Below are 25,013 nucleotides of genomic sequence, written 5' to 3'. Positions count from 1 at the left end.
CTGGATTTTATTCTAGCATTTTTATGATTATATTTTTTTACATTGAAATTTTTAATCCATCATGTATTCATTTTGATATAAGAAGTGGGGTGGGAATCCAGCCTTTTACTCTCTCTCCCCCGATGTGGGGGGCCAATGACTTGAAGACCACCTGCTAAAAACTCTACCTTTTCCTTGTGGATCTGAAATGCTGCCTTCATCATATACTCAATTATCACATGCATGTGTATCTATTTATGGACTGAAAGCTTCCTTTTTCTATTTCTGTTTTGTTGCTGCTTTAATTACTGTAACATTAAACATATTTTCACATTTGATAAGCCTAGTCCTTTCTTTTTAATTTCCTGGCCATTCATGCATGTTTAGCTTTTTAAAAGAATTTGCGTTATGGTGCATGGTAAGAGAGGCAAAGGTAGACAGATACAGGTTGAACTGATGCAAATTTCTTGCAGTGCTGTAGGAGAGAGATGGCAGGAGACTAACAGGGTAGGATGGATTATTTTTCCCACTGAAGTCCAAACTTCAGTCATTTTCAATACAACTTTTGTAATTTTTGACATATTTCTACATCACCTGCACTATTATTAATTTTTTCATTAATTCAGTCCAGTTTTAAATCTCAAATACTTATGTTACACTTGTTCTATCTAATACATGTGAAAGCATGGATTAGATGTAGTAATTATATTTTTCTAACATATTAAACTGAATAAACAATTAAACATTGTTTGTCTATGTAGCATCTAAAATTATTATAGGCCGGGCGCGGTGGCTCACGCCTGTAATCCTAGCTCTGGGAGGCCGAGGCGGGTGGATCGCTCGAGGTCAGGAGTTCGAGACCAGCCTGAGCAAGAGTGAGACCCCGTCTCTACCAAAAATAGAAAGAAATTATCTGGCCAACTAAAAATATATATACAAAAAAATTAGCCGGGCATGGTGACTCATGCCTGTAGTCCCAGCTACTCGGGAGGCTGAGGCAGTAGGATCGCTTAAGCCCAGGAGTCTGAGGTTGCTGTGAGCTAGGCTGATGCCACGGCACTCACTCTAGCCCGGGCAACAAAGTGAGACTCTGTCTCAAAAAAAAAAAAAAAAAAGATAAAATTATTATATATGCTACCAACAATTTGAGAAACATTGGTCAGAGCAAACTGTTCTCATCAGTCCAGATGAAAATCTCCACTTAGAAGGCAGCTGCCTGGCAGGGCTAGTAATATCTGTTGCTTGATCGGGATGCTGGTTGCACAGGGGGGTTCGTTCAGTTTGTGAAAATCACTGAGATATTCACTTATATGATATATGCACTTTTCTAATTATTAATATTATAAACCAGTAAAAAGTTTTCAAAGTAGAAGTGTATTGCTTTGTGCTAACTACTGGTAATAAGATCTGTTACATGTGCCTGTACATAGGTTATGCAAAGAAAGAGACTAACAAAATGAATAATGACATGCAAATTTACAACACTGGCAGCAGTTCTCTTCTTTACAGTTCTGATGTCTCTGCAGGCAAATCCATCCTCACAAAGACCCCAGGAGGTCCGAAAAGGGCCACAGATGATATCATAAGCCAGTCATAACATTCATGGGATGGTAGGATGTTGGTGAATTTATCTGCAGGGCAGAATTAGGCAATAATGCTAAAGACTGAGCCTCAGTATCTTTGTCTCTCAGTCTTTATTAAAGGTTCACAGAGATAAATGGAAAATGCCATTCTAACCTCACAGAGATCAAATTAAGGAGCGAGGATGCAGGGAACCAAATATCTTGCACTGACCTGTCAAAAACACTTACTCAAATGCAAGTAAACACACACCACACTCTTTACCCTAAGGTGATTCTGGTTTTCAGACTTCTAAATTCTCTGCCTTCAGACTTTACCTCTTGCGGAGAGCACCTTCAGCAGTAACATTAATGAGGGTTACAAAATTTCTGGTGCTAAAATCTCGCCGCGAAACAGAAGCTACTGCTTCTCAATATGGAGATTCAAATAGCTTGTATTTTTTTGCCCTTTACAAACCGTATAAAATAACAGAATAAATCCAGTTTCATTCTGCTGGTAGCCATGGAGACTAGGTGCAGATATTTCAGTGACTGGATAATACCAAGAATGACAGCATTCTTCAAGGTTATCTATTAATATACTTCACATTAGAAAAACAATAAAACTAGCAACCTTCAATTTTAGTTGTCAGATTTTAAATTATAAGTCCCACTGGTTTCATTATTACTTGGGGGCCAGTTGAATAGGAGACACCCACGGAGAAAGATGCAGATGATTGCTTGTCAGAGGAAAACCTGGAAGTCTTGTTTTCCCAAGTGTCTCTCAAAGACCTTCTCATTTCCCATTTCCTACATCGGGGTCTCCTTCCAGGGGCACCTCTGCATTTCAGTTTGGAGCCCTGTTTCTTACCTCAGATCTTCTCACACTGGAAGCCTGAGTATGTCATTCTTAACCTTTAAAAGGCGCCTCTCTCTGTCCAAGAGTCCCCGAGCGACCTTCCTGAGAGAGCACACTCACTCTTAATGTTCACTTTTAGGCTGATCCATTTGCATGATCTGTTTTCCGGGAAGCTTTTGGGGTCTTAGGCCAATTAAATTTCACCTCAAGTTTCTCAAAATCGAATTGCACAGGGCTGCCAGCTTCTCTTGTTGTTCCCCCAAACAAGCAAAATAATCCCTTCAGCCCATGTAATTTGTTTGGAGGACTGGCCAGGTAGGGATTAGCACACAGTTTCCAATTGCATTTTTGGAGAGCCTGGTGCCAGGTGATGTCATTCCACCAACGGAGTCTCAAACCGGGGTTCAGGACACGACCTGCAGAGCTGAGCATCTGCCAGTGCAAGCCTGTACCGGCTATTTAAAGAGCTCCCTGTCAAGGCAGGGCTCAGGCCTGGAGGATGGGGACAGGGTGGCAGAGAGGCCCCAGTCTGGGCAAGCGTTTGCAGATGAGAGCCCACGGTGTTGGAGCAAGGACCAAGGCAAGGGGCGAGGGGCCAGCTACTCAAAGGGTGACACAGAGTGCTGGCAGCAGGCAGGCAGAAGATAAAAATAACGAGAGGAAGGAGGACCCCACCTGGGTAAAGGATTCCTTATTCTCTTCACCCACAAATGGACAAGTCTGCATCTCGTCAACCTACTGTATCATCATTGTGTATTGTGTTTACACACACTTTGGTGTGTCGTGCACATTTGCTTTCTTCTCACCTTTCACATTTGCAGTCTGATGGAGACAAAGAGACTTTAAAAAAAATATTTTGTGAATTTTTAGCTGTTATTTTAGATGGTCTAAATGTTCCTTCCGCACCCAGTTAGTATGATAAAACGGGGAATTCTGGCATTAGAGAGGGGGCAGGGGTATGACTAAGATGTGATGCACTTTTTGGAACCACATTTAAATCTGTATATTATTTTAGGACATACCTTCTCAATCCCTTGGCCTCAGTTTTACAACTTCGTGCCATTCTTTTACCTGATTCAGCTTTGTACCCTTCCCAAACCTCATTTCACAAAAACCTGTTATCGCAGGTCGGGTTCTCCCAGAAGGATGCTCTGAGTGGAGGGCTCAGATAGAAGAGGTTTATTAAGGAAAGGCTCCTGGACACACGAGTGACTGAACGGGAGGAGGACGGGGCAAGGAATGAAGCCCAGCAAGGGTGTGACTTCATGTAAAGTCCCAGCCTCAGCCTGATCAGGAGGGGAGGGAGCTCTGGAGCATAAATTGCACTTCAGGGTATGTCTTTCCTTGAGGCAAGCAAGGGGGGCTTTTGACTCCTAACCCAGTCCGTCAGTGGCCTTGGCCAAGGGGAGTTGGCGGTGGGGTGGCCACAGGGACATCAAACTCTCAGACCCTGCTGGCTCTCCGTATGGGTGGACTGGCTCCAACAGCAGGTCACACGTGCCAGCCTTTAACTACAAAACACTTAGCTGGGACTGGGCATACGGAGCTGGCAGGAGACCCTAGGGGACCTGGTGGCCCACCAGCAGCGGCTGCCACGCGCTACACCTCCAATACTGCCTGCCCGCACCACCAGGCGCCAGCTATGGGTCTTCCATCACATTCTGCTGCAAGAGGAAATTAATAATATCTTTTGAAAGTCCTGGAATTGGCTCTTCATCATCCAGAGACAAAGATCCTTCCTCCAGTGGGTAGAAGCGGGTGTCCCTGGAATGCCTCCGTAAGACCGAGCAGCCGTCCCGGTTGAAGATGACTCGGGCCATTTGAAAACTGCGGAGAGCATACACTTGGCTCTCCTGGCCTGTTAGTTGAGAGATTTTCTGAGACAGGCACTGGCAGACAGATGCAGAGAGTGGATTCCCTCTGCCAGATGCAGAGGCTGGCTGCAGGTGGCCAAATGTTTCATAGAATCTGTCCAGGGATTTGCGAAGTCCATCGTCGTCTTCTTTGGTCTCTGATCGGCCTCTCATAGAAGGGTCAAGCCAGAAGCTCTCAGAGGCCCACGAGTCATTTTGCTCGATGTTTAGGTTATTGCTGTCTGCAAGACAAAGCACATTCCAATGCTGGAACACACAATCAAAAATATCAGAAGGCAAGCCAAGAGCAGATGATGTCTCTTTTAAGTTCAACACACTTCCTCTTCCCAGGTGACCGGCAATGGGCAGAAGCAGCTGATTTCAGAAGCTGTCCCCACCATCCTGGGGTTTTGACACTTGTCTGCTCATAACAAGAACATCTTACTTGCATGTATCAGGGGTCTTAACCTGTTGTCCCTCTATAGAAATTCAAGGTGACTGTGAACTTGGATGGAGACATAAGCCTAAAATCACACCAGATTTCAAAGACCTAATATGGAAAATTAATGTATATCTCTTGATAATTTAAAAATATTGATTACATACTGAAATGGAAATATATTAGACCTCTTGGGTTAAATAAAATACATTCTTAAAATTAATAGTTTGTTTTATGTTTTTAATGTAGTTACTGGAAAATTTTAAATGACATATATAACTCTCATTATATTTCTTTTAGACAATGGCTTGTCTAAACATTTTTTACAGTTGTAGCATAAGAAAGTCATCTTTCCTGAAGGTTTCGGTTGAAACTCCTAGAGATCATGCAGCATTCTGAAGGCAGCCAGGATGAAAATTTGCTGTCCTGTGGTGTCCCACACTGTTAGGGAAATATGAGGTGTCCATCCGGGTTGGTCAGTGTGTGTCTGCCTCTGCCAGCTGCCCCTGGAGACCACTCCTGCAAGGAAGTGAGGACCAGCCTTCTAAAGTGGCCCAGTTGTCTCTGCCTTTCACAATCAATAATTATGGAGCATTTACTATCCAACACATAGAGCTCGGCCCAGTGATAGTGGCCAAGGGCCAGGAGGCAAAAGCCAAGCAAAGCTGGGATGACCCAGAATGCCGGGGCTGGAAAAATGAGTCATGTTCAGACGGATGAGGCAGAGGAAGAAAGCTACCCCAGGGAGGGAGAGCCTGGGAGCAAGGCGAGGACCCGGAAATGCCCGAGAGCACGGTGTGGGGTGGTCTGGCAGGGCTGAGAATTCTTACAAGACAGGAAAGGCTGGGTTAGGCTCTGGAGGGCTTGGGGGCCAGGCCAAGAAGCCAGGTAGACATTTCTGATCACCGTCCAGCTCCAAGTACTCCCTCCTCCTGTAAAAGCATGTGGTCACTAGGGTGACCAGTACTCACCAGGGTGACTGGGAAGTTCCCCCAGGACAGTCTGCTTTAGGCTTATTGTCTTACTTAATTACGAATAGCATCCTCTTTCACCCTCTAGAGGGCCCTGGACCACACGACTCATTGCACGTATACGTGTATCATAACACATTACATATATAACCTGGTGCCGGTGGCATGGGACAGATATACCTGGGTTAACAGGAAAAAGTTCCACTACACAGTTACATCCCAGAGGCTGAGATTTAACACTGGAAATCATCCCAGTTTGTGATATAAGTAATAAGGTGTCTAAAAATTTCTGTTTTCTTTCTTTTTTCGTTAAGCCTTTGGTGGATTTGTTCTTCTATTCTCCAAAACAATCCTCCTTTCCTTTTCCCTCTTTTCACAATTGGCATTGCTCCTACTCCTTTGCTGTCCAAGAACCTTTTGGTTATTGCCTGGCAAGGGAAGGGCCCCGACTCACTCTACCCATCAGTACCTGGCTTGATTCCTCTTCCTGGTTTCGTCTGGCTTTTCCCTGCTGTGTAGTAATGCCAGAATTGGCATTCTAAGGCACCTTGCATCCTATTTTATTAATAACATAAACAACAACAAAAAAATCAATGAGCTTAAGCCTCCTTTTTCCTGATAGCAACCCCTACCATCCATGATTTATACATTTTAAAATCTGCACAAAGAGATAGTGTGTGGATATCAGGATATTTAATCCAAATGAACACTTCAAAAGGATGGATGGCTTGGTCAGGTGCTTTTGAAACCACAGTCTCTGTCTGTACTTGTTTGCATCTGAAAGCTAGAACTGGATGAATCACCCAGAGGGGAAGTGGCATATGCTGTCATCCTTCATCCTAATGACAAACAGATGAGACAGGTGGAGGACAGGGTCCTCTAAGAGGCCACTGCTGAGGAATAAAATGAATGCTGGAAAAAAAACAAAGATAGGTGTGATCAGTGAAGAGCCCTAAAATTAGCTGTCAGGGGAATTTAATAAGGCCAATGTTCTGATTTGTAAGCTGTCTTACTTTTGCCTTGGCATTTTATGTTTTTCTTAAGAAATTAAAATGTTCTAAAAACCACAGAGAACTATAACACCCAAGCTCACACAACCCCAAACTGACAATTAACATATTGTCATATTTGCTTGAACCCTCTCTTCTTACTAAACATTTCAATTACAGTTGACTGCTTCTTCATAGATATTAATTTGGTTCCTTATGGATACATATATATATATGTATCCATATATGTATCCATAAGCAATAGAGTGTTGTTTTATCTGTGGTGGTCATTTTAATTTAGCTTTCAATATACAAAGTTTTGCATCTTGCTTTTTAAAAAAATTTTCCAGCTTGGGCAACATGGCGAGACCCCGTCTCTACAAAAAAAAATTTAAAAAATAGCTGGGTGTGGTGGCACACGTCTATAGTTCCAGCTACTTGGGAGGCCAAGGCAGGAGGTTCATTTGAGCTCAGGAGTAAGTGTGAGGCTGCAGTGAGCTATGATTGCACGCCACTGCATTCCAGCCTGGGCAACAGAGTGAGACCCTGTCTCTGAAAATAGATAATAAATAAATAAATAAAATTTTCTTTTCTTTTCTTTTTTTTAATTCAGAAGAACCTTGGGATAAAATTTTATTTTCTATATACAAAGTTTTTCATCTTTCTTTCTTTCTTTTTTTTTTTTTTTTGAGACAGAGTCTCGCTCTGTTGCCCAGGCTAGAGTGAGTGCCGTGGCATCAGCCTAGCTCACAGCAACCTCAGACTCCTGGGCTTAAGCAATCCTACTGCCTCAGCCTCCTGAGTAGCTGGGACTACAGGCATGCACCACTATGCTCGGCTAATTTTTTCTACATATATTTTTAGCTGGCCAGATAATTTGTTTCTATTTTTTAGTAGAGACAGGGTCTTGCTCTTACTCAGGCTGGTCTCGAACTCCTGACCTCAAGAGATCCACCCACCTCGGCCTCCCAGAGGGCTAGGATTACAGGCGTGAGCCACCGCGCCCAGCCTCATCTTTCTTTAAAAAATATTTTTACCTTCTACATATCATGTTTTATATCCTACTTTATGATTTTTCACTTCTAGCTATTGTTGATGTATGCAGATATAAATCTACTTGATAGTATTCTCATATTCTAACATTATTTTCATCCACTCTCTTCCTGATGGACAAGTAGGAGGTTGTATCTTATTTTTCACTATCACAAGCAAGGCCTGATACCTATCTCCTTGTGCACATGCATGAGACTTTCTCTGGAAATATGTCCAGAATAGGAATCACTGAGTCGAAGGAAATGTGCATTTTCAATTGTACTAGATCCTGCCAACCTGTTTTCCCAAGTAGTTGTAACAATTACACTCCCACCAGCAGTGCTGGGTTTTCCTGTTTCTCCATCTTTGCCAAATGCTGATATTGCCAGATGTTGTATAAAGTTGCTTCTCCTTATTTGGATTTGCGTTTCCCTGATAACTAGTATGGCCAAGTTGCTTTTCATCCACTTACGGGCTTCCAATTCTGTGAACTGTTTATTCATATTCTTTTTTTTAATGTTTTTTATTGGAGAACACTTCATTCTATAAAATAGAATGAGTGTTCCCTGTTTATTCATATTCTTTACCATTTTTCTATTGGGATTTTTTTTCTCCCTCTCTCTTTTTATCTTATTTCTTTTTAATGGCATGCAAAATGAATTACCAAAACAACAACAACAAAAAAAAACCCTTTTTGTCTGACTTTTCCTTGATTAATCTCATGACTAGGTTATTCCAGTCTCTAACACAGAACGGGATAAAAAGAAATGTGAGGGTGAAATAAGGACTTCCTGAGAAACCAGCAGGTTTGCTTTGTTTTAATGGCAAATCTCAAGCAAAACAACACTCACAGTGTCAGCTTAACACTACCAAAGGTGACAGTGTGTTTCAACTCTGTCTAACAAAGAAGTCATGCACCATACGGATCCAGGAGCAGGGAGAACATCTGGCTCTACCGTGTCTTCTTTTCTAGACCAGAAAATCGAGACAAGGACCAAGTTTCCAGAATCACTGGATGAAGGGGTTGGCAATCTGCTCATTCATTGTCTTAATTAATGTGATGGACACATGGCTATCATTTGTCACGGTTAGGACGGGGGATAGCTTCACATGTTGGCAATGACAGCCAAGCAGGGTGGGACCGTGAGGGCGTCCCTGGATGATTCAGATAATGAAAGTTTAGGAACTACTGGCTTAGATCATAAAAATGCTTAACAATTTTCTTCTTTATTATGAGATTGAGGCCTACCCTGAGGTTTGATTTCAAACAGCTCAGTTTTGCATGTTTGTCACAAAGGAGTAACCGAGTTAAAGGACCACAACCTGACCCACTTTATAGCTAGTAAAGCTGTGGGGAATGATCTGGTTGAACTCTCCCACTTTCTAGAACAAGAGCTGTGATGCCCTGACCCTGTCCACGTTCTAAACAGCTCTTGGGCAGCAAGGCTGTCAGATAAGGGAGAGGCAGTTTCCTTCCGGAGCCACCTGGAGTTAGGAGCTTCACTGAAACGCTTAAAGCAATCATTTAAAAATGATTTTTTTTCCCCAGTGGTTTTTAAACTTTCATTTCACGTGGGAGGTTTCAGCCAATTTGTTTCACAGCCTGGCCTAGACGGTAAGGAGCACTTGTGATGTGAGCAGAGAGGCAAAGCAAGTGAGTTGCATCTTGGTTGCTAAGGCAACCGTGCTATTTTGGTTATGGTTGTTTACATTCGCAGAGTTAAGTTAAATGAATAGCTAATTAAGATGACGCTCGAAACTCTAGCTTTAACTTTACCTGTAAGAAAAATATAAGCACTTTAAAAATAATGTTTGAAGCGCTGCTGGATACATATTTTGCAGGGAGATCATTCCTGTTTGCGGAGAAGCAGAAACCTGACCCTTTTTCCTTGGAGAGGAGGATTCCTCCCACAATCTGTCCAAATCAACAAGTCAATAGCTGATAATTTTAAGATTTAAAGAGGAACAGAACAGATTCCTGTAGCAACAGAGCCAGTTCCAGTGCTGACATCAGCAATGAGACTTTCCAGGAGAAGGCCAGGTGCCATGGCTCACGCTTTTAATCCCAGCACTTTGGGAGGCTGAGGTGGGAGGATCACTTGAGGCCAGGAGTTTGAGACCAACCCAAGCAACACAGCGATGACCCCCGTCTCTATCCACAAAATGAGACTCTCTAAGAGAAGGTAACATCTCTCATAGACAAGGAAAGTCTGACGTTTTCTATACGTGGTAGACTTTTTGTTAGATGGAGATTTTGGTAAACAGATCTCACTCCATATCAAATCAATGTTAAGTTCATCTATGAAGTCCACAGATTGAATTGTAAACAAAACACACTAGAATGTAATTATGTGGCGAGTGCTCCTCCTTCCTTGGCCTCCTCCTAAAGGCCAAGCTCTCATTTGTATTAATAAAATGCTGACACTGCTCAGAACGTGCTGGAGCCTCTTAGGAAGTGTCTTCACTTCCTCTGGAAGCTTCTTCTAAATTTCCTCATTGGTGACCAATCTCTATCATCAGAGGACAGAAATTACCTTTTTGGAAACTGTCAAGAGGCACTAGGAGTGAAATCACCTAAAGAATGCAGGTGATCAAGCAGGGAAACATGGCATGGGGTAAGAGGCAAGGTTTATCTACGAAAGAAAATTGACTTTCTTATGTTACACATGCTGATTCTGAAAGCAATCTCACAAAGGAATTCCAAAATCAGTTCTGTGCAACGTAGGCAGCATGGTTTCAATGTGTATACACTTCCAAATATGTTACCTTATAAGGTGGATTTCAATTCTGGACTTTGTAAAAGCTCATATTCATAGATTAGAAATCTGTTTTTGTCCTCACAGAAGAGATGTTTGCAAGTGTGGATTTTGGATTTAGAAGACTCGAGTTTGAGTCCTAGCGTGACCACTTACGGGCTATATGATCTTGGGCAAGTTACTTAACATCTCTGAATCTCCATGTCCTCATCTATAAAATAAGGATAATAGCTCCTACCTCATAGAGATGTTGTAAGGATTAAATGATTCATTAGTATAAGCCTAGCACATAGTAAGTGCTCAATAAATAAAAGCTACTTTATGATTATTACCATAGTGACAAGAGTAGTACCTATAGCAGAGTTGTTACATCTAAGTATTAAGGTGTTCATCCTTTAACACCTGGGATTTTAGAAAGTGAATTGTGAATGCTCCTGTATGTCTCCTACACAGTGATCGATACGTATCATAAGGGAAGTCCAGGCCAACAAGCATTCATTTGTGACTGCAAGGAACTTCACCTTTACCAATAGTTACTGCCCCATCCTGGCAGCAGAGTTGAAGAGATGAGTCATCGTGAACATTCTCCATCTCACAGCAGGAGGACTATGACTACACAGAGGTCCCAAGTGCACAGTCTGCAAAGCAAACTTGATTCCAGTGTGGGTAGAAACAGCAGGTGCCTCAGTGTGTGGGAGTGTCAAACACAGAAGCCCAGGCTGGCAGAGCCCTCCAGCTGTCCCCAGACACATCCCTCCAAGGGGGACCAGCCCCGGAGTGTGGGTGCAACTGAAATGACTCAACCTCCAGAGAGCCTGATGGTGGTGGTGATTTTTGTTAGTTGATGGCAACTATTAATATAAATCAAGCAAAGAACTTCAGGGAAAAGTTTGGGTTAGTAAATACATTGAATAAGGAGAAACAGGCTGCATTAAAAAAAAGATTGTGAAAATAGGCAGAACAGATCCAGGGTTCACAGAATGACTGCTGGCTGAGTCAGAATTGCAGCACTGAGTTAAACTGAAAAGGCAAGATGAGATTGGGAAATACGATGAAAACAGTTACGGGAGATATTTCTCAACTCCCTTTCTCACAATTTACACTTAAATTTAAGGAAAGCAAAGATTTGAGCCCTCTCTTCTGAAGCACAGAACTTTAGACAACACAAAAAGCTCAGAGAAACTGGAAAAAAGCCACAAACAAAATTTAAAATTTGCATAATACAACCTATGCAGTGAAAGACTATAGACAGCAGAGAAGCGAAAACTGAGGCTGACTAAATGATAGAAAATACAGGCCATGAGGAGTTTGGGATGCATTTTTGTTGACAGTGTTTCTAACATGAATTATTAAAGGCTAGGCCTGGTGGCAAATATGGAATTAAATTTCCATCTTTGCAAAGACACCTCTAGAAGGGTTGTAAAAATAATTATATATTTTTGACAAAAGAATATGGTAGATAAGATATTATGAAAATCCTTCATGTTACTAAACATCTAAAAGTGCTGGATAAAATATTTAAAAAAAAATCTTTTAAAATGCATGACTGAGCTGGTAATAAGATAAGGAAAGTCCATAGAGACCAAAAGCAAAATCAAAGTAGGAGTTCCAAGAGGTCAGTGAAACCTGAGCTGGTGTCTAGACTTAATGTGTCACCTTTAATGGCCACACAGAGCTCAAGACACAAAGTCTAGGGTCACAGCAAGATGGAGCTCTTAAAAGGAGATCACTGCATGAAGCTGAGAGCCCTGAAGTTACACCCTTAGAGAAAAGGTGAACTAAAAAAAGAGTATGCTTTGTAAAGAAAGCATACTTGTTTGTCTTGGCCTTGACTCTGGGTGGGGAGAGAAAAAAGAAAGATCTCCCCTGAGATTTAACTATGAGCCAGAACCCACATGTGTTTGTGGCTTGCACTGAGACTATTTTTGTGGCCTAAAAACCTCCAAGTCAGGTATTTATTTTAATATGGTTCCAGACTGATGTGCCCTTATATGTCTAGTGAAAGCAAATGTAAATCTTAGAGGAATGTACTTTCAACCCAAACCTCATAAAAAAAACAAAAAACCTACACATAAAATTCCATTGAACATGACTTCACAATAAAAATACAGGAATAAGAGACTACAAAAAATGAATAGTTAAATGCAAAAAATGAACGAAAAGGACGATGAAAAATGTTAAATTATACAAAAATTAAAAATTATAATAATAGATATTCATACCTCTGCAAATGGATAAAATAAGACTAGATTCAAGTGGAAAGAGAATTAGAAAATGGAAATCAGAGTTGAAGATATTACTTAGAATTTACACAGAGAGATGGAGCAAAAAAATTAAGAGATACCTAACTCATGAAAAAAAATACAAAAATTAGCCTGGCGTTGTGGCTCATGCCTGTAGTCCCAGCTACTCAGGAGGCTGAGGCAGGAAGATCTCTTTGAGTCCAGGAGTTTGAGGTTGCAGTGAGCTGTGATGATGCCACTGCACTCTAGCCCTGGACGACAGAGCAAGACTCTGCCTCAAAAAAAAAAAAAAGAATGAAAGAGGAAAGTTACACGTGTACCATGTTAACTTCAGCTGTGAGACACAGTCATATTCTTTGATTATTCAATGGCATTTTGTAATAACTATTTATTATACACCAAGGGGAAAAAAAAGACATACGTAAATCAAAGTGAGATAGTTTAATATGAATCTAATTGGAATTTCAGAAAGAAATAATAGAGAGAATGAAGAAAAGGCAATCCACAATGAATTAATGCATAGGAGTATCCCAGAACTGATGAAAAGCATAAATCCCCAAATTTAACAAACACAATGTTTTGATGTGGATAAATAAAAAGACATCTATAGCTAGGCCCTAGCTAAAACTACAGATTATCAAAGGCAAAGATAAAAAATCCTACAACCAACCAGAAAGACAAGACAAATTATTCATAAATAAATGATGATTAAGTTGTACGAGATGCCTCCATAGTGGTAATGCAAGCAAGAAGGCAATGAAATAATACTTTCAAAGTTCCGAGAAAATAATTACAACCTAGGGCCATTCACGAAATGGTGAGGAAGTTAAGACATCAGACTCTTAACTGGCCCAATAAACAAATAATAAATGTCATAGACAATATTGCCCTTATATCCAAAGCTCATTCTCTAAAATATGGCCAGGTATGATGGCTCACACCTGTAATCCTAGAACTCTGGGAGGCTGAGGCGGGACGATAGTTTGAGCTCAGGAGTTGGAGATCAGCCTGAGCAAGAGCGAGACCCCGGCTCTACTAAAAATAGAAAAATCAGCCAGGCGTTGTGGCACACACTTGTAGTCCCAGCTACTTGGGAGGCTGAGGCAAGAGGATCACTTAAGCCCAGGAGTTTAAGGTTGCTGTGAGCTGTGATGATGCCACTGCACTCTACTCAGGGTGAGAGAGAGAGACCCTGTCTCATAAAAAAAAAAAAGGAGTGCTTAAAATAGGTAATATTCTTATCACCTAGGTTGAATTATGGAGATTTTCCTTGAAGGTAGAGGAAAGAGCTATATGGAATTTTAAGGTTTTCTATTGCTTTGATGACACGAGTCTGTTTAATTCACCAAGGTAGTCCAGCTATCCTTGAGACAGTATTCCGATGCTAGTCTTTGATCCCAAATCACATGATCATCTTAAAAGTATAATTCATGTCCATTCCACATTTTGTTTCTGAAAGTTTCATTCCATAATAAGCCAATTATGCAAAATATTATTCAACTTCAAAGTTGTTCTAGGTTGGTTCTATAAAAAATGCAAATGCTATTAATGTTTTGCAGATGACATTTCTCTCTCTGTAATCAACTATTTCCATTTGCTTTGCAAATAATTACTAACTTTATCTTCCTAACTCAGCTCATGCCTGCTGTTCTGGTGGCCTCTGCGTGCAGTACGAAGTGTGCAGTCATTGGCCTACAAACCAAGGATATCTGTTCCAAAGACTCTCGAAAAATGGAAAAATAATTATTTTTACTCTTTCATGATATTCAATCTCTTTGAAGAGATCACACGAAAGAAGCTGTACAGCTTAGTTTTAAGAAAGTAGTTTAATTTCTTTTAGCCAATATACTATGCCAATCATAAGAAGATAAAGAGTCAGAAGATATGAGTCATGAAGTTATTACTGATAACATTTACTGTCTTACTGACATTTTGGAATTTTCTGTTACCTAAGGTCCTCCCTAAATTGCATTTCACATAAAAATGCATAAACCTAAAAAGGAATATAAATTTGAAGGGTACTATGAAGATGAAGAAAAAAAAATAGAAAAATGACACAATTATACTTGATCATTCTGGATGACTAAATTTTTTTGACCTCTAAGTGGCAAAACCTCAAATGCATTTGAAACTTCAGTTCCTAACCCTAAGAAATTCATGCCATAATAAATCTTTCATGCACATTTCTGTTTTTCTATATCTTGATCTGGGTAGTGGTTACATGGGTATATACATAAGCAAAAATCTACTAAGCTGTAACACATAAGATTTATGTACTTTACTGTACATAAATTGTATCTCAAAAATATACCTATGTGTGCATGCATACACACACACACAGACACACAGACACACACACACATATTCCCTGTCTTCAATAAATTTTGGATGTGGCATAGAAATTAATTTTTTTCAAAAAGATTCCCACATGGTTCTAAAGTTCAGTTAGGTTACTAACCACTACCCTGAGGCAACTGAAATATGTCTCAATTAGAATAAACATTCAGCAAATACTTGTTTTAGCAAGTGGATGAATGAATGAATGAGCAAACCAACAAACTAACAAATATGTATGTTATTTATGATTGTTGGTGTACCACTGATTAAGGCCAGAACAAGCCCTAAGAATATTTTCTTAAAAAAGCATTCCAGATAATGTTCTAAGCACTTTAAATGTCTGACCTTATTAAATCTCACAAAAACTCTAGGAGGTAGGTTGACTGTTCTGGGTTTTTAGTTGCACCCAACATAAATCACTTTGGCTACTTTAAGCAGGAAGACATATCAAGAAGTATAATGCAGTTCATATCATTGTTAGGAGAGCTGCAGAAACAGATTTTAGGCTGAACTTTAAGGAATTACTCCTTAAATCGTTCAGTAGGACTGGACAGCCAAAGGGCTGCTGCCTCCATCACTATTAGGAACCTAAATAGTCAGGAATCTGCTGTTAACAGATGTTGCTCCAAACTAACACAGTTTCTACTACAATCTGGAAGCTTTCCAATCAGGAAGCTGCCTGTTAAATCAGGAAGCTGTCACTACAGTGGCTAGTTCCAGAACCATGCTACCTCTGCCACTATCCATACCAGCTGAAAATGATACCCCATCTCTCTTCCTATGTCGCTTTGGTCTGAATTCAAAGGTTTATGAAAATGCATTTGATTAGCAGACCTTAACTTAAATCCAGAACACTAGCTGCAAGGGATTCTGGAAATGGAAAGTTTCCTCCCTCTGTAAGACAAGAAATTGTGCTGGAAGGGGTTTGGAATAGGTATTGAGTGGGTTAACTGACAGCTTTCCAGATGATGAGACGGAGGCATGGAGATTAAGAAATTTGTTCAAAGACACACAGCCAGTAAGTGGCAGAGCCAACATTCAGACTCAAGAAGTATGGCCCCAAAGACTGATAAAGCATGCAACAAAATAGCAATGCAGTGCACAGGCAAGCTCATGGGTATGAGGTCTCCAGGCCTACATACAAAGTTTTGTGCCCATCATCAGAAACTTCTAATTTACTGCATTCATTAATCACGACATTATCTCTAGGACTTGAAAGAATTACAGTTTATTCAAAATTCAAAGATACCATTAATTTTCTTGATCATTTTATTATTGGTTTAGAAAGTGTTCTCAAGTATTAGCAGCAGGGAAAAACCTAAAAAAGTTTTTACCACCAAACAGTGAGTGAAGACATCCATCCCCAGGCTTTGATAACCACCTCCCACTCTAGCTCCTTACATTAGATCCATGGTACAGATTCAAAGAACACTTAAAAGTGTCCTGAAGTTATTTTAGGACTTTCTAAAGGAACATTTTGCTGATTCTGTATCAATAAGTTTGGGAAACTATGATAGATACAATAGAATGACAGTTATTTAGCCTCTGCTTGGAAAATTGACTGTTGTATAGCTCTTATGGCCTTGAGACTAAAGCTTGTGGTGTATTCTCTGTTATCTGAAACTGTACTTCCACATATCCTTGTGTAGCTTGGTCTGTCAGTCTGCCTGTCTACCTGTCTGCCTGCCTATTTATCTATCTACCTGTCTTTATCCATCCATCCATCCATCTCTCCAGGAGAGTGTCCCAGATATCAGAATAAAAACGTTAAGCTGTATCCAAAATAAATATATCAATAAGCATAGATGAAGGCTGAGAGGAGTGAGAAGGGTCAGTTTCCAATCATAGGAGGGAAATGTTGAGTGTTCCCCACAAAGGAAAAATGTGTTGGCTATTTTTAAAAGATTATAATTTTGATCAGAGATCCATCTGGGAACAAAGGAAAGAGAAAATGCTTCTCAATTTGACATGACAAATTATGAATTGCAAATCTGCTGGTTTGGGTCAGGTCAATATTTGTTGAAGATTAAGTCCATGGCAAACATACGTCATTAAATCTAAAGTAATTAAAAAGCTCAATTTAATATCACATGCAGCTACTGTATTTTTAATAAGCATGCAGCCTCAACAACCACAAGCCATAATCCAATCTATCTCCATGGTGTAGAAGGAAATGACAAATGTCTTCAGCACGACATCCAACAAGGTGAGTCTGAGTTAATTACTGCGTGTGCAGGTGAAAATGGATTTGGTCAAATGAATGAGCCTGCCAGCCATGGACATTAGCCACATGCTGGACAAAATTTCATATTAATCAAACATACATCAAACTGTATCGGTGATGTACACAGAAGAACTACTTAAAACTTATCTTTTAATTCATAATTAATTTTTATCAATGTAATATATACTCATAGCTTTTAAAAGTTGGATGAGCCTAAAAATTGAAAAACAGTAGTCCCCACTCCTTCCACCCTCCTTCCCATTCCACACAGTCTACTGTTTCAACCTACTATTCCTTCTGGTTTTAACAATCTTTATATGTTAGGCCAGGCACGGTGGCTCATGCCTGTAATCCTAGCACTCTGGGAGGCTGAGGTGGGTGGATCGTTTGAGCTCAGGAGTTCGAGACCAGCCTGAGCAAGAGTGAGACCCCATCTCTACTAAAAAATAGAAAGAAATGATTTGGACAGCTAAAAATATATATAGAAAAAATTAGCCTGGCATGGTGGTACATGCCTGTAGTCCCAGCTACTCTGGAGACTGAGGCAGAAGGATTGCTTGAGCCCAGGAATTTGAGCTTGCTGTGAGCTAGGCTGACACCACGGCACTCTAGCCCGGGCAACAGAGCGAGACTCTGTCTCAAAATAAATAAATAAATAAAATAAAATAAAATAAAATAAAGCCAAATATTAAAATATTTCATGATACTTTATAAAAATGAATCAATCATTTTTACCATATTTGACATTAGACATAGAAAATCACCATTGATTTGGCTTTGTTTGGTTGGTCAGGCTAACAGCGATGTAAAATTATCTACTCAATTCAACCTTGTGAATATTCTGAAAAATAAAAAAATCTATAAACAATTAAGACTAGAGACTCTCTGAATCAGACATAAACCTGCACACACATGTCTCAGTTCAACCAAAGGAAGCAGTTCATGCTGTTGAGAAAAATCAAAAGCTTTTTTTAAAAAAACAAAACCCAGTTGTCAAGGCAACAAGAAAAAAATTAGACAAAATATAGTCTTCATCTCAACTACTATCACATACAGAAGCTGAATATCTCCTAGCCCTGCTTTGGAAGTTTTATTTAACCTTTAATCAGTTATGTTAGTAGATGGGGCATGAACGGAGAATCCACAGCACAAGGGCAACTTGCTAATCAAAAGCCACTATGAGAAGGAACAAAAACCCTCTGGTTTACAGAAAAAGGCATGAGAAGTATTTTCTTTATTTAAAAATTATTCTGCAACTTTTCCTGTGTGATAACTTTGCTGAGAACTTCCATTTATTAGCTAGAAACCTAATGGTTATTGAGAGACCAGAAGGTCAAATAATTTGCTGGAGAGTTTCCAGGTCCTTCTCCTTGAATTTCTGTAATTTCAGAGAGTGACTCAGAGTTGACTTTAAACGCCATCTGTGCTCCTCCACCAGCCACACTGCTGAAAGCCCCGACACGCACATGCTGCCAAACATGTTCTGCATTCTCCCCTTCCCTGTTTTCTCCACCTGGAGGACTCCATTGCTCCATGGGGACCCCGTGTCTGTCCCCTCCTCTGGGAAACTGTCCCCAATTCTCCAGGTAGAGCTGGCCGGCCCCTACCCCAGGTCCTCCCAGAGCTCAGTAGATGGTATTCAGGGGCTCTTACATCCTACTGCAAGTTTGTGTGTGGCTGTTTTCTTACGCAAACGTGACTTCCCAGAGTTAGGGATCCTGTTCTAGCTATAGTCTCCTGGCACAGTGCTAAACTAAATGCTTTTTAGGAAAGGAGAATGAATACATTAGAAGATGGCCCTAGCCTTTAATGCTAAAGAACAATCCCAAATCACCATCAGCATAACTGGTGAGAAGAATCTGGAAAGCTGGGGTGGAAAGGGAGGCAAATGTGTCTGGTCCCAGTTCAGCCCCCGGCGGGCTGTGTAACGGCCGAACCTCTCTCGTTCCCCAGACTGTGTCTGCAGAGTACCACCTGCATCCTCAGAGATAGTAGCAGATGTTCCACAAACAAGAGATTTAATTTTCTAATAAATTTGAGAATGGCAGGGTACTATGTTCTGGATGTTCGTGTCCACCGCCAACAAATTCACATGTTGAAATCCTAACCCCCAAGGTGATGGTGTTAGGAGATGGGTGATTAGGTCATGAAGGAGAAACCCTCATGAATGACAATCGTGCCCTCATAAAGGAGACCCCAGACAGTCCCCTTCCTCCTTTCACGACTCGAGCACACAGCTAGGAGGAGTCATCTATGAACCAGGAAGTGGGCCCTCACCAGACACCGAACCTGCCGGCACCTCGATCTTGGATTTCTCGTCCCCCCGAACTGTGAGAAATGTTTCTGTTGTTTATAAGCCACACAGTCTACGGTGTTTTGTCATAGCAGCCCCAATAGGGTTAAAAACATTGAACAGGTTTTTTTTTTTCAATAATAATGTCAAGTTTAATCTGTCAAGTATACAGATTGAATCAGTGCAGCATGTTTTGCTTGGGTGATACACAGTAAACAGAGGTTACTTGAAATGATCAATAGGTAAGGTTAAAAATGGGCACTGGCTCTGGCCAGGTGGGTGGGAAGAGGGTGGGGAAGGGCAGAGAGGAGGTCTCAGAGGGACTGGCCAGGACAAGCCATGACTCTTAGGAACCCAGGGGCACAGGCTCCCAGATGGCAGCTCCTCTCTGAACAAGCACCCAGGCAACACAGACTGGCACTGGTCGTCACAAAGTTGTCAGCAGCCGCCTCCTGGTGCAACTACTGCCCACTAACATGCAATCTACCAGACAAATGAAGCTCTTCTTCCCCTTTTTTTTTTTTTTTGAGATAGGCTCTCATTCTGTTGGCTGAGCTAGAGTGCAGTGGTGTCATCATAGCTCACTGCAACCTCACAAACTCCTGGGCTCAAGCAATCCTCCTGCCTCAGCCTGCCAAGTAGCTGGGACTATAGGTGTGCACCACGTTGTCCGGCTAATTTTTCTATTTTTTCTAGAGATGGGGTCTTGCTCTTGGCTCACGCTGGTCTTGAACTCCTGGCCTCAAGCGATTCTCCCACCTCGGCCTCCCAGAGTGCTATGATTACAGGCGTGAGCCACCGGGCCTGGTCTGGAGGCTCTTCTTATTCCACCTCCCAGGCACAGCCCCCACCCCCCCAGCAAGAGTTCTGAAATGTGAAAACAGGAAAGGATTACATTTGAAATGGTGTCCTGCTATTTTCTTTCTCAAATATAGCCACTGCTCCTCCTCTAGCCCCCTTCGCAACCCCCCAAACAATTTCTGTGCCAAGATGAAGAGGAAGCCCCAGGCCATGAGGATCTCTCTCTCTCTCTCTCTCTCTCTCTCTCTCTCACACACACACACACACACACACAGCAGGGTAATCACTTGGACTGCTCAGGACAGACAATAATTTATAGAAACACAGCTAAGCAGAGGCCTAGAGATAATGCAAATGTCACATCGCCCTCAACCAGAGCAAACAAAACAATGTACCCATTAAGGTATTTTAAAGGTCAAGAGAAACACAGTCTGCCAGTGTTGCAGGGGAGATTTTTCTTCTTAGCAATGAATAATCCCGTTTAAATGAGTATCAGTTAATATTTCAGGAGGCTAAAGAGAAACTAGAGACAAAGCTCAGAGGAGTCTCAAGGAAAAAAATCTGAAGAAAGTCAAGAAGTAGAGAAGCCCAGGAGTCTATTTTAAGACTGTTTTAGGAATCTATTTTTAGGGAGCGTGAACTAAAATAAAATCTCAAGCTCCCCTGCAGCTGACTGAATGGACCCCCTCTTGGCCAGAAATACCCTAAAGCTGAGTTGCTGGCCAAGAGAAGGGAGGTCAGACATTCCTCATCATGCCCCCTCCGCTCTAGGCGATGTCCTTTGTATTAATAACTCATTAACAGGCCTAATGCTTCGCCAGGCAAAGCTTAAACCACAGCTGCAGGGTTATCAGTTTACTTAACAAATAACTTGAGTCTGGGTATATGTCCGGTGGCTTGTCTCTGGTTAGCAGACTTCCTTATCTTAACTTAAAACATTCCAAGCCTTTAGACAAAGCTTCATTTCTTTAACCAATTACAAATCAAAGATTCCTTAAACCCACCTATAACCTGCAAGCTCCCCAGCGTTGAGATGCCCTGCCTTTTTGGGCCAAACCAATGTAGACCTTCCATGTACTGATTTATGATTTACATGTAACCCCTGTCTCCCTGAAATGTATAAAACCAAACTGTAACCCAACCATGGCGAGTCCACTTGCTGAAGGCTTCTTGGGCGTGGCTCTGGGTCACGGTCCTCAAATTCGGCTCAGAATAAACCTCTCAATTATTTTACAGAGTTTGGCTTCTTTTCCGTTGACAGAAGAAACAGCAAGGGTACAAACACTGTGTGGTGTGTGCACCAGGAGAATGACAGACCGGGGCTCTGGCTCATGACAAGGAGCAGCGTCAGCTAGGCAGCACGGGCTGCTCACCACGTGGTTCCATGAGTGTCAAGAAAAGCACAGCATTGGACAGCTACCCAGAAATCCTCTACCCAGAGAAGCAAATCTTCTGTTAAAAGGCAGAGAACCAGGATTAACAGGATTTTAAGTCTAAAATATGTTGGATCCCTGCTCTTAAAATGAAATTAAGGATGATGATACTAGTAAACGGCACGGTTCTATCCTAAAAGAATTCTAAGCCATTTTTTAGTGATTTGGCATATAATGTATATACCAGCCAAGCTAATCTCCAAAATTTAAGCAGTGAATAAGTGGAGCTTTGGGTTATAAGTCATGCTATACTATTTTTCTAGCAAGACACGAAAGCCCAGATCTTAATTCTACACCTTCATATACAGAATAAAGAAAACCGAGTCAGCAACACTCTGCCCACAGAGCCTTTAACAGTGTGGAGAAGTTTCTCTCCTAGACTAACTCCCATTACTCTTAAGAAATTAAGAAAAAGGTTGGGGGGTGGGTGGGGGAGAGGAAGACAAAGAACTTGAAAGCAATGATATTATAGGAAAGGAAAAAGAAGAAAAAAATTACAATAAAACAGGAAAAGAGTTTCCCTCTGTGCAGGAGGATTATGAATGTTTATCTTTTCCCTTCTTTGTGCTTTTTTCATATTTCCTAATCTTCTGCAATGAACATGTAAACAAGAAAATGTTAAGAGAGAGAGAAAGGTCAAAGGGATTAGAGAAATCAGATTGAGACAACGCCAGGGAAGCAACACAGTTATTGCCACTAAATAGCAAATGCTTGCTCCTGCCTCAGGCAGGGCCTCTGTTCATCTTCCTGTTTCTTCAAGGACTTGACAAGGACTTCACTTGTCAAGTGTTTATTAAATGCCCACCCAATGCCTGACCTGGATGGAGAAACGCAAGGTGGGGCTGTTGGTCTCAACAAACTTGCAGTCCAGAAAGAAGCAAAAGAAATGAAATACCTACATAATATCCTGAATTAAAAAAATAAATAAAAACAATTTAAAAAAAGAAAGGAAACACCTAGATCACTATTAAGTGCTAAACTATGTTCTTTTGATGATGGCTGTAATCAGCTGATAGAGAACAGAAAGTCAGAGGTGCTGCGAAGACTTCACTGAACCAAGAAACCTGAGTTGATCCCCAAAGGGGGTGGGGATTTAGATAGGCTCTCATGGTTCTTCACAAAAAGACCATGGCTATGCTGATGTATCTCAACCCGTTCCTTTTGGTAGATAATAAAGTTCTGCTTAAAGACAATGTAATACTTGTATGATCTCTAGCCTTTTGCCAGTGTCCCTTTAAATGGTCTGTCTCTACATTGTTGCTTTTCCCATGAATCAGCAGAGAGGATAGTGACCAACTCTTTATTTTTTATTTTTTGTCACCCCGGGTAGAGTACAGTGGTGTCATCATAGCTCACTACAACCTCAAACTCCGGGGCTCAGGTGATCCTCCTTCCTCAGCCTCCCAAGTAGCTGGGACTACAAGCACATGCCACCATGCCCGGCTAATTTTTTCTATTTTTGGTAGAGATGGGGTCTTGCTCTTGCTCAGGCTGGTCTCAAACTCCTAGGATTACAGGCGTGAGCCACCACTTCCCGGCCCAACTCTTCCTTAAATTATTGTAATGCCACATTTTCAAATTGATATTTTTTTTACTTTTTATTAAACTATAACATGCATATATCAAAGTGCCTAAATCATAAAGGTCTATTAATTTTCACAAACTGAATGTATGTAGTATAATTAATACCCAGATCAAGAAACAGAACAGCACCAGAACCCTGGAAGCTCTCCTTATGTCCCTTTCCAATTATTACCCTTCTAAGGATTACCACCATTCTAACTTCTAACACTTAGATTGCTTTGTCTTTTTTTTTTTTTTTTTTGAGACAGAGTCTCACTTTGTTGCCCGGGCTAGAGCGAGTGCCGTGGCGTCAGCCTAGCTCACAGCAACCTCAAACTCCTGGGCTTAAGCGATCCTCCTGCCTCAGCCTTCCGAGTAGCTGGGACTACAGGCATGCGCCACCATGCCTGGCTAATTTTTTCTATACATATTTTTAGTTGTCCAGATAATTTTTATTTCTATTTTTAGTAGAGACGGGGTCTTGCTCAGGCTGGTCTCGAACTCCTGACCTCGAGTGATCCACCCGCCTCGGCCTCCCAGAGGACGGGGATTACAGGCGTGAGCCACCGTGCCCGGCCTGTTTTTTTAAATTTTATGTACTTTTTAGAGACAGGGTCTCACTATGTTGCCCAGGCTGGAGTGCTATGGCTATTCACAGGTGTGATCCCATAACTGATCAGCAGAAGAGTTTTGATGCTTTGTCTTTCTCATACTTTATATAAGTGAAATCATGTATTATGTACTCTTCGGTATCTGGCTTCTTTCCCTCAACTTTATGTTTGTGAAATTCATCTACGTTGTGTACAGTGGCAGTTTGTTCATTTTCAATCATGAATAGCACTCCAGTGTGTGAATACACCACCATTTATCCATTCTATTCATGACGGGCATTGGGGTAGTTTCTAGTGAGGGCTGCTATGATGAGTGCTGCTGTAAGTATTTCAGTGCATGTCTTTCCATGAACATATGGATGCATTTCTGTTAGGTGCGTACCTGGGAGTGAACTGTTGGTTGCAGGATACACATATGTTCAGCTTTTAGAGATACTGAAAATAGGTACAAAAGCTTCTCTGAGAATTAAGGACCCAGTTTTGCTTTTGTCTCCGTCTAGCTGTAACGATGGCACACCATACCAGGTCTGTTCCAAACCTGATCTTCTATCGCTCAAGATAGAGAGACCCCAAACCATTCTATTGCATCTACCTTAAAATCTTCATAGATAATTGCCTATGCTTGTTTTTTTCCAAAAGAAGAGCCTGTTAACCAAGAAAACATTATATTGTAGTTAAAGGCAAATTATATTATAAAGGACAGGCTGGCAAGTAAAATACAACTTGTAATTACCATTAACTTCAGAATAAATCAAATTATCTTTATAAACCCAACCACTCACTGGTAAATTAATGAAAAACATGACAGCATTGAGCTTTTAATTGCTTCTATTACAAAACCCCCAAACTTAGGTTATCGGGCAGAAAGGCAATTAGTTTGCAACAGATGCATCAGTACAAACCTGTTACAACATGGCTCCAGAGTTAATCTTCCTCAAGTTTATGAAGACCATCTGCCCAATTTTTGTAGGTTTTCGCTTTATACAATCCTATTTAGACAGTCCCTCCAAACTAATTGCTTTTTGCCTTTTTTGTTTGTTTGTTTTGGATCAATATCTTTTTCTAATATTT

General features: G+C 41.0%; 1 protein-coding gene across 6 annotated transcripts in view; it reads right to left on the bottom strand.

The window, feature by feature from the left end:
• Positions 1-1,654: 1,654 nt before the first annotated feature.
• SHLD1 (shieldin complex subunit 1) overlaps positions 1,655-25,013 on the bottom strand; it is a 70,995-nt gene continuing 47,636 nt past the window's right edge. For 2 of the 6 annotated variants that reach the window (XM_045528276.1, XM_045528277.1), the window contains exon 3: positions 1,655-4,492. In XM_045528276.1, coding sequence (XP_045384232.1) covers positions 4,038-4,492 — 455 coding nt within the window. In that variant the 3' untranslated portion in view covers positions 1,655-4,037. The other 4 variants (XM_045528278.1, XR_006729422.1, XM_045528282.1 and 1 more) reach the window with 4 other exon arrangements.

This window comes from Lemur catta, chromosome 17, assembly GCF_020740605.2.
Source record: "Lemur catta isolate mLemCat1 chromosome 17, mLemCat1.pri, whole genome shotgun sequence".
Classification (NCBI taxonomy): Eukaryota; Metazoa; Chordata; class Mammalia; order Primates; family Lemuridae; genus Lemur; species Lemur catta.
Note: the sequence above shows the minus strand (reverse complement) of the source record. Positions and strands in the feature narration are given on the sequence as shown.